Source organism: Aotus nancymaae, unplaced genomic scaffold (genome assembly GCF_030222135.1).
Source record: "Aotus nancymaae isolate 86718 unplaced genomic scaffold, 86718_ANA_hifiasm-v0.15.2.pri h1tg000007l, whole genome shotgun sequence".
Lineage (NCBI taxonomy): Eukaryota > Metazoa > Chordata > Mammalia > Primates > Aotidae > Aotus > Aotus nancymaae.
The window spans coordinates 26,629,692-26,642,557 of record NW_026988418.1 but is presented as its reverse complement, the minus strand read 5'-3'; the positions used below and the strand labels follow the sequence as shown (position 1 = coordinate 26,642,557).

Sequence of the window (12,866 nt, the reverse complement as noted above, 5' to 3'; positions counted from 1 at the left end):
GCCTGGCCAATATAGTGAAACCCCGTCTCTACTAAAAATATAAAAATTAGCTGAGTGTGGTGGCACGCACCTGTAGTCCCAGCTACTTGGGAGGCTGAGGCAGGAGAATTGCTTGAACCTGGGAGGCACAGGTTGCAGTGGGCTGAGATCACCCCATTGCACTCCAGCCTGGGAGACAAGAGTGAAACTCTTTCTCAAAAAATAATAAGCAAATGAGAGGTTGCCAGCATCTAACCCAACTAGGTACCAAATTAGATTATTAATGGATGTTAAAATCATTTCTTATGTATGTGATGCATGTTAACTAATTTTTGATAATATAATTATCTTTTATATCCCACAGGCATTTAGAAGAAATACATTCACCATAAGCATCAACTTCTGCATCTGCCTGATCATATTTAAAGGAACAGAGAAATATTTGTAATTAATCTGCCCAGTAAATACCAGCTTGTAGCAGTCGGCAGGTGCACGTCTAGATAAAATTTCTTGCAGCTAATTTAAACTTTCTACACACACCAGTAGATAATCTCAATGTAAATAATACACTTCTTCTTGACTCTTCAATGTAAGCCAACATGGAGAGGAGGATCTTGACTTATGTTCTGTAGCACATACATTTCTGTGGACTTTTGGCACTTGTGGGTAGACTTAATAAAGCATGTATAAAAATGGCACCTTTGGTAGAGCTATATATTTTTCTGAAATACAGATTAAATATAATGGTGAATGGAATTAAGTACCAGTTTTCCCATTTAAAGCCTCAGCTGCTTATTAATTTATAGATTCTTAAAAAAATTTTTTAAATTTATCTAGTCTGTTGTGTAGCCACTACCTCAGAAGTGAGTTTTTATTTTCCTATGGTTGTAGAAAAAAAAAAAAACATTTTCAAGGTTTTAAAATGTCAATACCATTTATAAAATATTAGAATGTATTTTTTCAGTACAAATGTTTTAAATATGAAGTTTTTTGAACTAAACCACACAGACTACTGAATTGAAGGAAAAGACCTTTATTGAGGGCAATATGTGATCCCTTCTAAATTTCGAAATGTTAAATTTCAATTATTCTGTGGTGTTTTCTGTCATCATCATGTTTTTATTGTCACTCCCCGAAATAAAGGGGTGAAGGGAATCAGAGAGTATGTTATCTTGATAATGAAACCTATGCTTTTCTTGACCATTTCTGTAGGGACCAAAGGAACTGTTATTCCTTTGGTACTTGCCCTAAGTTTTAGCAAAATTAGTAGAAAATATTACCATGTCATTTGAGTATATCATGAAAATAAAAACTACATGGAAATCTGAAACAAAATTTAACAAATTAAGGTTGAAAACAACTCATTTTCCACTGTGTGCAATGGTACAAGCCTTTAATCCCAGCTACTACTCAGGAGGCTGAAACAGGAGGATTGCTTGAACCCAGGAGTTTAAGACCAGACTAGGCAACACAGCAAGACACCTATCTCAAAAAAAAAAAAAAAAAAAAAAAACTTACTTTCCACTTAGAGAAATTTTAGATTCACCTTTTTAAAATGAAAGGTTTTTAATATAAATATATAAATTACCTTATTTTATACTATATACTATTAATATAAATTATATAAATTACCTTCATTATTTTCTTCATACTGTTTAAATAAGAAATTTATTCTGATACAGTGCTTCTAATACGATGTTACCAAAAATATGCTAAAAAAGGATTATTCTAGCATTGAAAACTAACCTTAGGTTGTAAGCCAAAACATTTTATGAAGTAACTTATGTTGGGTAATACAGGGTTAAGAAATAGTTTGGTTTCATATATAATCCAAGTTATATAGGTGTGTGCTTAATGCAATTAGACCAGTTACTGTATGTTTGACCTCTTGATATACTAAGCTTTTGCCTTTCAGAACAGCTGGGTCTGCTGAGAATCATTTCCCAGTTCTTTTCATTGTAGATCAGATGACTCTCACTTTATCACCCTTGGAGGCCACATGAAGGACAAAGCAGAAAGATCCACACACAAAACTAATGTTTATATGGGGGAGGGGGAGTTGCAGGGGATATACTTGGCCCTGATCTTCCACTGAACATAACAACAGAATTGAGACTTGAAACCATTGTGTTACTTTAACTTTTATTTAGTTATATCCTATCCATCTCTTTCTCTCTGTTGAACAGAGAGGCTGCTTTGGCTGCCTTGACTTTTGTAAATGTTTCACTCAATTTGTTGTGGTTTATCATTTGGACAGAATGCAACATCGGGGATTTTTCTACCCTCCCTAAGTCCTCAAGGGAAAATGACTTCTGTATGCCTCATATATGATACATGAACATACACCCTATTCTCTTCATTTTAAGAAGCAAACCTATTTCAGAAGCTTAAGATAGAATCTTGGGGGAAAAAAAGAAGCAAACCTAAGTTTATTGGCAGCTGAGAAAACTGCATTTCTCAGAAATGCCTCCTCCATGTAAAATGTACTTGAACATAACTTGGAAGGGCTTATTTTTTGACAGGTATATTAGTGAAGAAAGTGAGAAATCTATCTTTAATATTTTTTGCATAACCAAAATATATATTAAAACATCCCCATAACCCTGAGTTTAAGAGAAATGCTTTGGAATTGCCTACTTCTGTGATCGTAATTCATCACTGGATATTTTTGATATTTTGCCTTTTTTGAGATGGTGTCTCACTGGTCTCAAGTGATCATCCTGCCTCACCCTCTCAAACAGCTGTGATGACAGGCCACTGTGCCTGGCCTCTCTTTTTGGTATTTTGGAACCTAATCCAAGTTCGATGTAAACTCTTAAACTGGTTTGTGATAGATATGAGGGATACTTATAACTGCTACAAGTCCCTATAAAAACTACAGTGTAATTCAATATGATTTGATTAAATCATCTGAAAAACTTGTTTTATTTACAGAATTTACCTATATGCCTTGACTCAGGTGCATTTCATTTTACTGATATATATACATAATACTTTTATTTCCAAATAATATTCTACTCCAATTATTTAAAAGTTGTAACTTAAAATTTCCTCATCATTTATTTAAGTCAACATTCTATGTTAAACACAAGTAACTATTACAAAAAACATTTTTTAAAATAAAGCTACACCAGCCAGTACTGACATTTGGGCACAGTGATTACAGATGGCGACCGTGGACAGCGATGTTCCTGCTGATTCGGCAGTGATTCAAGGCTGCTTTTCTGCACTGACCTGCCCTTTGAGTCTTAATGCACATTTGCTTTGAGAAAGAAATCCTTCTAGATTTTTGCTTTGTCTAAACCCACTTTCTTTATCAGACTTAGAAACACATACCTTCTTACATCAGCCTGTGACTGTCCCTGTCTAGCCTGTGACTGTCCCTGTCTAGAACCAGTTTGTGTGTGTGTGTGTGGTTTGGCTTGCACTATTTGAAAATATACCACCACTTAATATGGTTTAATGGCTATCTTATGAAAGAAATATATTCCTTAAAAAATGTTGATGGGAAAATGATTGATTTATCTTTATTAGAGAGACTAAAGAAAACATCTTTATAGGAGAAACTACAACATGGATATCATGCATTAGTTTTACCAGTTGAATACTATAATAGATATGGGCTTCTGCTAATACAAGGTGATACAGTATTAATAGGATGAAATTAACACGAATCAATGCTCTGGCAGTGGACCATGTCATAACAACAACTATATATATATATGCATATATATATAAAATGTTACACAGAATGATTCTGGAAGTTTAGAACTAGTGATACATATAATTAAAAAGACTTCACTCAAACCACATAGAGTTAAAACTTACATTTAAATTCAGGAAAATTCATTTTTAATTGTATTAAAGTTAATCTGCATTCTTGGAAATAAATAAGATCATGGTTTAATTTATTTGCCTTGTTAAAAAAAATCAAATTTGCATGTGTAATAAAGCATATTCAAACTTCAAGCAGTTCAAATTGCCTTCTCAGTAATTAAAGATTATCACAAATTTAATTCCCTAAGATATAACTTCTAAACAGTGAAATACACACTACTTGCATTCTAAAATGTAAGAAAAACTAAGTTTGAATACCAAAATTAGTGATTTCCATTAAAAAGAAGGGGCTCAATTCTCCCATTAAGCTCACTATATGGCCTGATAAAGGAAGTAGGTTTAGACAAAGCAAATATCAAGAAATATTTCTTTCTCAATTTTTTCAAGACATTTATAAAGTGCATTTCCTAAGTAAACACTGGAATTAAGGACATTTTTCTCTTTTTTCCACACTTGAATAGCTGTGAATATTGATAAAACCACAATATGTTTTGGCCAAGCGATACTTAGACAAGCCTCCGTTGATCTTTGATCTCCATATACATTTATTTTGTGTAGACAACAATGACTTTTCACCGTTTTCTATAGTTCCATGGTTTTCTCAAGATGGTAATTTTATTTATACAGAGCAAAAAGTTCACAAAACCTTTTAGCACTGTTCTCATTTTCACATTTGTTTAGGAATACAGCTAGCTGATTTTCTTCTGATTTCTTCCATTTTTGGAATCCCACATGATTATAATGTTAAAGTATACCAAGAAGAACAGGAAATTCAAGCAAGATACAAAACACACCAATACAGAAAATAAGTCTGGTAGTTTCTGAGGAGGATCCAGTGTGACAGTCATCAGCGTCAGAAGCACCATAGTGATTACTGAAATAAGAAACTGCAAGGGAAAAATGGATTACTGAGTAGTATAAAAGGTGAACACTGACAACTTGTAGCTATCAAATGAGCAGAATTAAAGGGGATCAAATGAGCAGAATTAAAGGTGAGGGTTGAGGGTCCAGTTTCTTTTACTGGTGTATCTCAACCTTGACTTCCTATTAGAATCATATGAGGGGTTTTTAAAATCTCAATGCCCATGTCACACCCCAGAACAATTAAATCAGAATCTCTAGAGTAGGCCTCAGTACTTTTTTAAGCCCTCTAAGGGATTCCCCTGTGTAGCTAAAACCTGAGGACCCCTGTCTTATGCTTCCTACCACCCAGGCACTGAAGAAAGGCATTTGGGATAGATGTTAATGCTAGTCAGTTAAATTTATAGCATCCCCTGGGGCCCTACAGGATATAAAATTCTAAGCTAATGGGTACAAATATACAGGTAGATAGAGGAAATAAAACCTGTTCGGCAGATCAGTAGGGTGACTATAGTTAACATTAATGTACATTTCAAAATAGCTAGAAAATAATAAGTTGAATGTTCCTAGCATAAAGACATATTTTTAAGGTAATGGATAGCCCAGTTACCCTGATTTGATTCTCACACATTACATGAATGTATGAAATTATCACATGTACCTCTAAAATATATATATCTAGTCTGTGTTAATTTTTAAAATTCTAAGCTAATTCTGAGAACCCATCTATGAAAAAGTTTTCCATGGCAAATGGAAAATTATATTTCATATTCACTAAATGCTCTCAATGAGTAAAGCACAGTAGGGCACATGAAAGAAAATGTGGTCCTCTGGCCTCAAAGAGTTTTCCATCTACTTAGAAGAATGTTAAATAAAATCACAAAGTCAGACTGGCTTAAATACCAAGATGAGTAGTAAAAATAATTAGCACACTTATTGTAGTTGTGTAGTCATCAGTTAGTATGGTCTTCTCTAGGCCAATGTGCTATACAATAGAACTTCCTGCAGTAATGAAAATGTGTTATGTCTGCAATCCAGTTAGTAGCTGCTAACCACATGTGACTATTGGGTATTTGAAATGTATACTGTGACTGAGGAACTGAATTTTTATTTAAATTTAATATGTTTAAATTTCTATATGTGTCTAGTGGCTACTGTACTAGACAGACTGTGGCTCTAGACTGAACTCCTTCAAGACAAAGACCAGCAAAATCTTATGGATTTTATCCCTAGCACAGTACATAGGTATACAAAAGCCGTATAAGTAAATGTAGAAAGCAAGCAGTGAGAAACAGTAGTGACTTCCATGTAGGAGGTGGGGTAAAGATAGAACCCTAAAGGATGCCTTCATTGCTGGCTACCTTACGACAGTATTGGTAAGATCTAAATAGAGAGTAATGCAGTGACCATTCCAAATGGAAAAGCGAGGATAGGCACCAAGAAAGCTTAGAAGCAGATAAAAACAAAGGCTGCCAGTACTGTTAAAGGAAAAATTCCTGAGGCAACCTTAGTGGGAAGTGCAAACATCTGGAATGAAATCTTCAAAATAAAAGTTTCAAACAAGAAATATGGGACAGATTGAAGTGTCATAATACTGTGATCTTGAATCAGTGTTAAACAGGCATGGAGAAATTTCTCCCATTTTAAACAAAAACCCTCTCTTGCTCCAACTATTACCCATTTGTCTGCTCCGCTTTACACTCATTTCCCAAAACAGTTGCCTATAAACATGCTGTGTCCAGTCTTTGTCCCATTCACTAGTGAACCCATTACCCCAATCACTGTGAAACTGCTATGGACAAATATCCATAATGACCTCCAGTATACTAAATGCAATGGTCAATTCTTATTGCCTTACTTGATTCTCTCATTAGCATTTGAAATCACTCCCCTCTCACTGAAACACTTCCTTCACTTGGCTTCCATGACATCATACTCTCCGGGTTCTCTCCTATCTCACCCAGTTAATTCTTAGACATCTTTGTTGGTTCCTCATGTCCCCTACCTCTGCATTTTGGGGCTTAGTACTTAATTCCTCTTATTAATCTATACTCATACCCTTAGTGAGTCATCCAGTAGCATGAGTTTAATTACCAACTATATGTAAAGACTCAACTTTGTCTCCAGCTTGGCCCTTTCCCCTAAACCAGGGTTGTCTGATCTTTTGACTTCCCTGGGCTACAATGGAAAAAGAATTGTCTTGGACCACACATAAAATACACTAACGATAGCTGATGAGCTTTAAAAAAAAAAACTGCAAAAAAATCTCCATGTTTTAAGAAAGTTGTATTGGGCTGCATTCAAAGCTGTCCTCAACTGCAGGTTAGATAAGCTTTCACTAAACTCTAGACTTATATATCCAGGTGCTCCTTAATATCTCTACTTGGATATGTACTAGACACCTAAAACTAAACATGTAAAAAAAATTAACTCTTGATCTCCCCAAACTCTGCACTGCCTCCACCACACACAAAAGTTCCTTCAACAAGCTTCCTTCAACTCGCTAAATGGCAACTCCACCCATTCAGTTACTTATACCAAAAACCATGGAGTCATCCTGAACACCTCTCTTTCACAACCCTAGCAATTCCTGTTGGCTCTACCTTCAAAATATATCCAAAATCTGAACAGTTCTAACCACTTCCACTGCTACCCTGATCCACAGCGCCATCATCTCTCATGGATTCCATTATCCATAATCTATTCTCCACATTGCTGCCAAATGGACCTTTTAAAAATGTAAGTCAGGGCCAAATGTGGTGGTTCATGCCTGTAATCCCAGTACTTTGTGAGGCCAAGGCAGGCGGATAATGATGTCAGAAGATTGAGACCATCCTGGCCAACATGGCGAAACCCTGTCTACTAAAATATAAAAAATTAGCCGGGCATGGTGGCGCATGCAATAGTCCCAGCTACTTGGGAGGCTGAGGCAGGGGAATTGCTTGAACCTGGGAGGCAGAGGTTGCAGTGAGCCAAGATTGTGCCACTGCACTCCAGTCTGGCAACAGAGCAAGACTCCGTCTCAAAAAAAAAAAAAAAAACAACACACACACGCAAAAAACAATGTAAGTCAGATTCTAGTCCCATTATGGGAAACTATTACCTCTCTAATCTTAGGTCCTATTATTTCTTTCCCTCACCCAGCTCCAATCAGCATGACCTCCATGATGTTCACTGCATTTGCAGTTTTCTCTTCTAGGATGTTCTACCCTCAATCATCTACACAGTTTACTCCCTTACTTCCTTTGGTTTTTTGCTCAAGAAAGCCCTACCACTTTAAAATTGCATATCCATTTCTCCCTTCCTTTGTTATTCTCTATAGCACTTATCATCCTCTGACATGCTATGTATTTTACATATGCTGGTGTCAGATTTCTCCACTAGAATGCAACCTCCATGAGAGCAAGAATTTCTGTTAGTTTTGGTCACTGCTGTACCCTCAGCCTCCAGAACAATGCTTGGCATGCAGTAAGTGCTCAAAAACTATTTATTAAAGAACAAATAAATCTGGGAGCCCCTGGTGGTCCTCACCTTAAGATCACTGGACCAGACTATGAATATCACAATAGGGCTAGAGTTTGACATACACTCAGGAATCTGGGACTGTGCTAACAAAAAATGAACTTTATATCCACTTCCCATTTGAACCCCTGAGTAAAGTTAATCCTTGCCTTGTGTTTCCTGTTCACTTCTTAACTTCCTGCCTCCCACACCCTCATCCTCCATGGTCATTACCTAAAGTGCAAAACCCTCAGGATACCCATTCAACTCTGCCCTGAGGATACCTGCCTTGTCTTCCTACAAGATCTAAATATAAAATATCTCCTTTGAAACCTTCCCCTACACTCCCCTAATAAAGTTAGTCATTCTTCTCTCTCTGTTTTCTGGGTACTTTGGGCAACCCTCCATATAGTCCTCAAAAATATAAATAAGTATAGCCTGTTGGGCCAGTCGCAGTGGCTCACGCCTGTAATCTTAGCACTTTGAGAGGCCAAGGCGGGCAGATTAGAAGGTCAGGAGTTCAAGATCAGCCTGGCCAACACGGTGAAATCCCATCGATATTAAAAATACAAAAATTAGCTGGGCATGGTAGGCGTGCCTGTAGTCCAGCTACTCGGGAGACTGAGGCAGGAGAATCACTTGAACCCGGGACGCAGAGTTTACAGTGAGCCAAAATCACGCCATTGCACTCCAGCCTGGGTGACAGAGTGAGATTCCATCTCAAAAAATAAATAAATAAATAAATTAGTATAACCTGTTATTTCCACCACTAAAGTGTAGTCTGCATAAGAGGACTGGAAAAATAAAAGGCCTGACACATTCTGAGTGCCTACTGTATATCAGGCATGGTATTCCTATTTTAATAGGCATGTTTATTTATTTATTCTACAGTTATAAAACATGTTTAAGAAATTAGAGCATAGTGGCTCACACCGCTAATGCACTTCGGGAAGCTAAGATGCAAGGGTTAGGGTGCAAGGATCGTTTGAGACCAGGAGTTTGAGAGCAGCCTGGACAACACAGCGAGACCCTGTCTCTATGAAGAATTTTAAAATTAGGCAAGCATGATGGTGTGTGCCCATAATCCTAGCTACTCAGGAGGCTGAGGAAGGAGGATCACTTGGGCCCAGGAGTTCTAGGTTGCAGTGAGCTATAAATGCACCACTGCACTCCAGCCTACGCAACAGAGTAAGACCCTGTCTCAAAACAACAAAAAGTTCATAACATTTGTAATAGTTGCCAAATATTCCATGGAGCTTATATACTTATTCATGTATCATTTTTCACCTACTGGACAATTGAGCTGCCCCTAATTTTTCATTATAATAATTAGATGAATAGCCATTCATTCAACAAAAATCAGATCACCTATTCTTTGCCAGGCACTGGTAGATGCTACAGATAAAATGGTAGGTATAAAATGCAGAGTTCTTGCCTTCAAATAGACTGCAATCTAGCATTTTAGACAGCCTTGAATATAATGTGATATCCCTTAAATATATGAACTTTATAAGTAGACAAAGACATCACATGAAAACTACATATTAGTATCTCTTATGAATATAAATGCAAAAATCATCAACAAAATACTGGCAAACTGAAGCCAGTGGAAGATAAAAAGAATTATACACCATGATCCAGTAGGATTTATCCCAGGAATTCACGATTAGTTCGACATACAAAAATCAATCAATGAAATGCATCATATTAATAAAGGGGAAAAAAACCCAACATGACCAAAGATGCAAAAAAAGAATTATAATCCAACATTTTTTCATGATAAAATCATGTAAACTAGGAATTAAAGAGAACTTCCTCAACCAGATAAAGGCCATCTATTTTTAAAAGCCCGCAGTTAACATCATAGTTAATGGTTATAGACCAGATGCTTTCCCCCTAATATCAAGAAAATAGAGGACGTCCACTCTTCTTACTTGTATTAAACATTGTATTGTAGGTTCTAGGGTAATTAGGCAAGTAAGAGAAATAAAAGATAAAAGTCATCTACATCAGAAAGAAAGATGTAAAACTCATGATTTGCAGATTACATTACCTTATATATATAGAAAACTGTAGGAAATCCATTAAAAACCTATGCCAAAGAACACAAGTTCAACATACAAAAATATTGTATTTAGATATAGTAGCAATGAACATTATGAAAATGAAATTAAGAAAACCATTCCTTTATAATAGCATTATAAAGAATTATGCTTTATGATCATTCATTATACTTAAGAGTAAATTTAACAAAAGAAGTCCAAAACTTATATACTGAAAACCACAAAACATTGTTGGAAGAAATTAAATATCTAAATAAATGGAAATGCATCTTGTGTTTGTTCACTGGAAGACTAAATATTAAGATGGCAATATTCATGATGAAACTCCATTCCTAAAAAAATTAGCCAAGTATGGTGGCACATGCCTATAGTCCCAGCTATTCAGAAGGCTGAGGTGGGAAGATTGCTTGAGCCTGGGAGACAGAGGTTGCACACCACTGCACTCCAACCTGGGCAACAGAGCAAGACCCTGTCTCAAAACAAAAACAAACAAAACAAAAAAAAAACCCAGCTATATTCCACAAATCGATATGCACAATCAATTCAGTCCCTATCAAAATCTCAGCTGGGTTTTGGGAGAAAATGGATAAACTTCTAAAAATAATATGAAAATAAAGGGATATAAAATAGATAAAACAATCTTGTAAAAGAACAAAATCAGTGGACTCACATTTTCAATTTCAAAACTAACTACAAAGCTACAATAAAGACAGTATGGCAGTGGCATAAGAATAGACATACAGATCAATGGAACAGAACTGACAGTCCAAAAATAAACCCTTACATTTAAGAACAACTGATTTTCAACAAGAGTGCCAAGACAATTCAATGGAACTAAAATAACTGAATAAAGTCAGACTCCTACTTTAAACCATATACAACATTAACTCAAAGTTGAATCAAAGGCATAGATATAAAAAATATTAAAACTCTCAGACGAAAATACGGAGGTAAATATTCGTGACCATTGGTTATACAATGGTTTCTTAGACATGACACCAAAAGTACAAGTAACAATAGAAAAAAATAGATATACTGGATGTTATTAACATCAAAACTTTTGTACTGCAAATGATACCATCCAGAAAGTAAAAAGGCAATGGGAGAGGATACTTGCAAGTTAAATATCTGGTAAGGAATTCATATCAAGAATATATATAAAAAAACTCTTACAACTCATAAAAAGACAACCCAATTTAAAATGGGCAAAGGATTTGAATAGGCATTTCTCCAAAGAGGATATACAAATGGCCAATAAGCTCATGAAAAGATGTTCAACATCATTAGTCATTAGGGAAATGAAAATCAGAACTCCAATGAAATACCATCTCATACCCACTAAGATAGTTATGTTAAAAAGACAACAAATGCTATCAAAGATGTGGAGAAATTAGAACACTCACACATCATTGTTGAGAATAAAGAATTGTGCTGTACTTTGGAAAACAGTTTGGAAGTTTCTGAAAATGTTAAACATAGAATTACCATATAATCTAGCAATTCTACTCCCAGGTATATACCTAAAAGAAATGAAAACATATGGGCACTCAATACCTTGTAAACAAATGTTCACAACAGCACTATTCATAACACTAAAAAAAAGCACTAATGATAACACTAAAAAAGTAGAAACAATTTAATGTCCATTAACTGATGAATGGATAAACACAATGTGCTATACCCATATAAGGGAATATAATTTGGTAATAAAAAGGAATAAACTACTGATATATGCTATAATATAAATGACTCTCGAAAACATGCCAAGTGAAAGAACCCAGTCATAAAAGACCACAATTTTATTATCTCATGTTATGGACTGAATTAAAATTCATATGTTGAAGCCCTAACTCCCAGTGTGACTGTATTTGGAGATAGAGCCTTTGGGGAGGTAAATAAGATTAAATGAGATTATAAGAGCGGGGCCCTAATCCAACAGTACTGGTGTCCTTACAAGAAAGAGACAACAGAGATCTCTCTCCATGTGTGACATGGAGAAATTTGCTACAAGCCAGGAAGAGAGGCCTCACCAGAAACCAGCACTGAAGGTAGAACATTGATCTTGAACATTTTTTTTTTTTTTTTTTTTTTTTTGAGACGGAGTTTCGCTCTTGTTACCCAGGCTGGAGTGCAATGGCGCGATCTCGGCTCACCGCAACCTCCGCCTCCTGGGTCCAGGCAATTCTCCTGCCTCAGCCTCCTGAGTAGCTGGGATTACAGGCACGCGCCATCATGCCCAGCTAATTTTTTGTATTAGTAGAGACGGGGTTTCACCATGTTGACCAGGATGGTCTCGATCTCTTGACCTCGTGATCCACCCGCCTCGGCCTCCCAAAGTGCTGGGATTACAGGCGTGAGCCACCGCGCCCGGCCGATCTTGAACTTTTAATCTCCAGAACTCTAAGAAAATAAATTTCTGTAGTTTAAGCAACCCAGTGTGGTGTTTTGTTATAGCAGCCGTAGCAGACTAATACATTCCATTTGTATGAAATGTCAAAAGTACACAAATCTATAGAGACAGAAACCAGATAGTGGCTGTCCAAGGAAGGGAGTTAGGAGTGAGAGTGGAATGGGGAATGAATGCTAATAGGTACAGAATTTCTTCTGGGAATGATAAAAATAATC

General features: G+C 36.2%; 2 protein-coding genes across 14 annotated transcripts in view; one reads left to right on the top strand and one right to left on the bottom strand.

The window, feature by feature from the left end:
- Window positions 1–2,899, top strand: part of ITGB3BP (integrin subunit beta 3 binding protein) — an 88,595-nt gene extending 85,696 nt beyond the window's left edge. For all 8 annotated transcript variants that reach the window (XR_010341203.1, XR_010341202.1, XR_001105722.2 and 5 more), the window contains one exon: window positions 344–2,899. Coding sequence is in view for 4 of the 8 variants with exons in the window: in XM_012442513.3 (XP_012297936.1) it covers window positions 344–351 (8 nt within the window). In the remaining 4 variants the exon portion in view is untranslated. The remainder of the gene's footprint in view (window positions 1–343) is intronic.
- Window positions 2,900–3,480: 581 nt separating this feature from the next.
- The window catches only part of ALG6 (ALG6 alpha-1,3-glucosyltransferase), a 70,301-nt gene continuing 60,915 nt past the window's right edge, over window positions 3,481–12,866 (bottom strand). For all 6 annotated transcript variants that reach the window (XM_064372434.1, XM_021667720.2, XM_021667721.2 and 3 more), the window contains one exon: window positions 3,481–4,703. In XM_064372434.1, coding sequence (XP_064228504.1) covers window positions 4,506–4,703 — 198 coding nt within the window. In that variant the 3' untranslated portion in view covers window positions 3,481–4,505. The remainder of the gene's footprint in view (window positions 4,704–12,866) is intronic.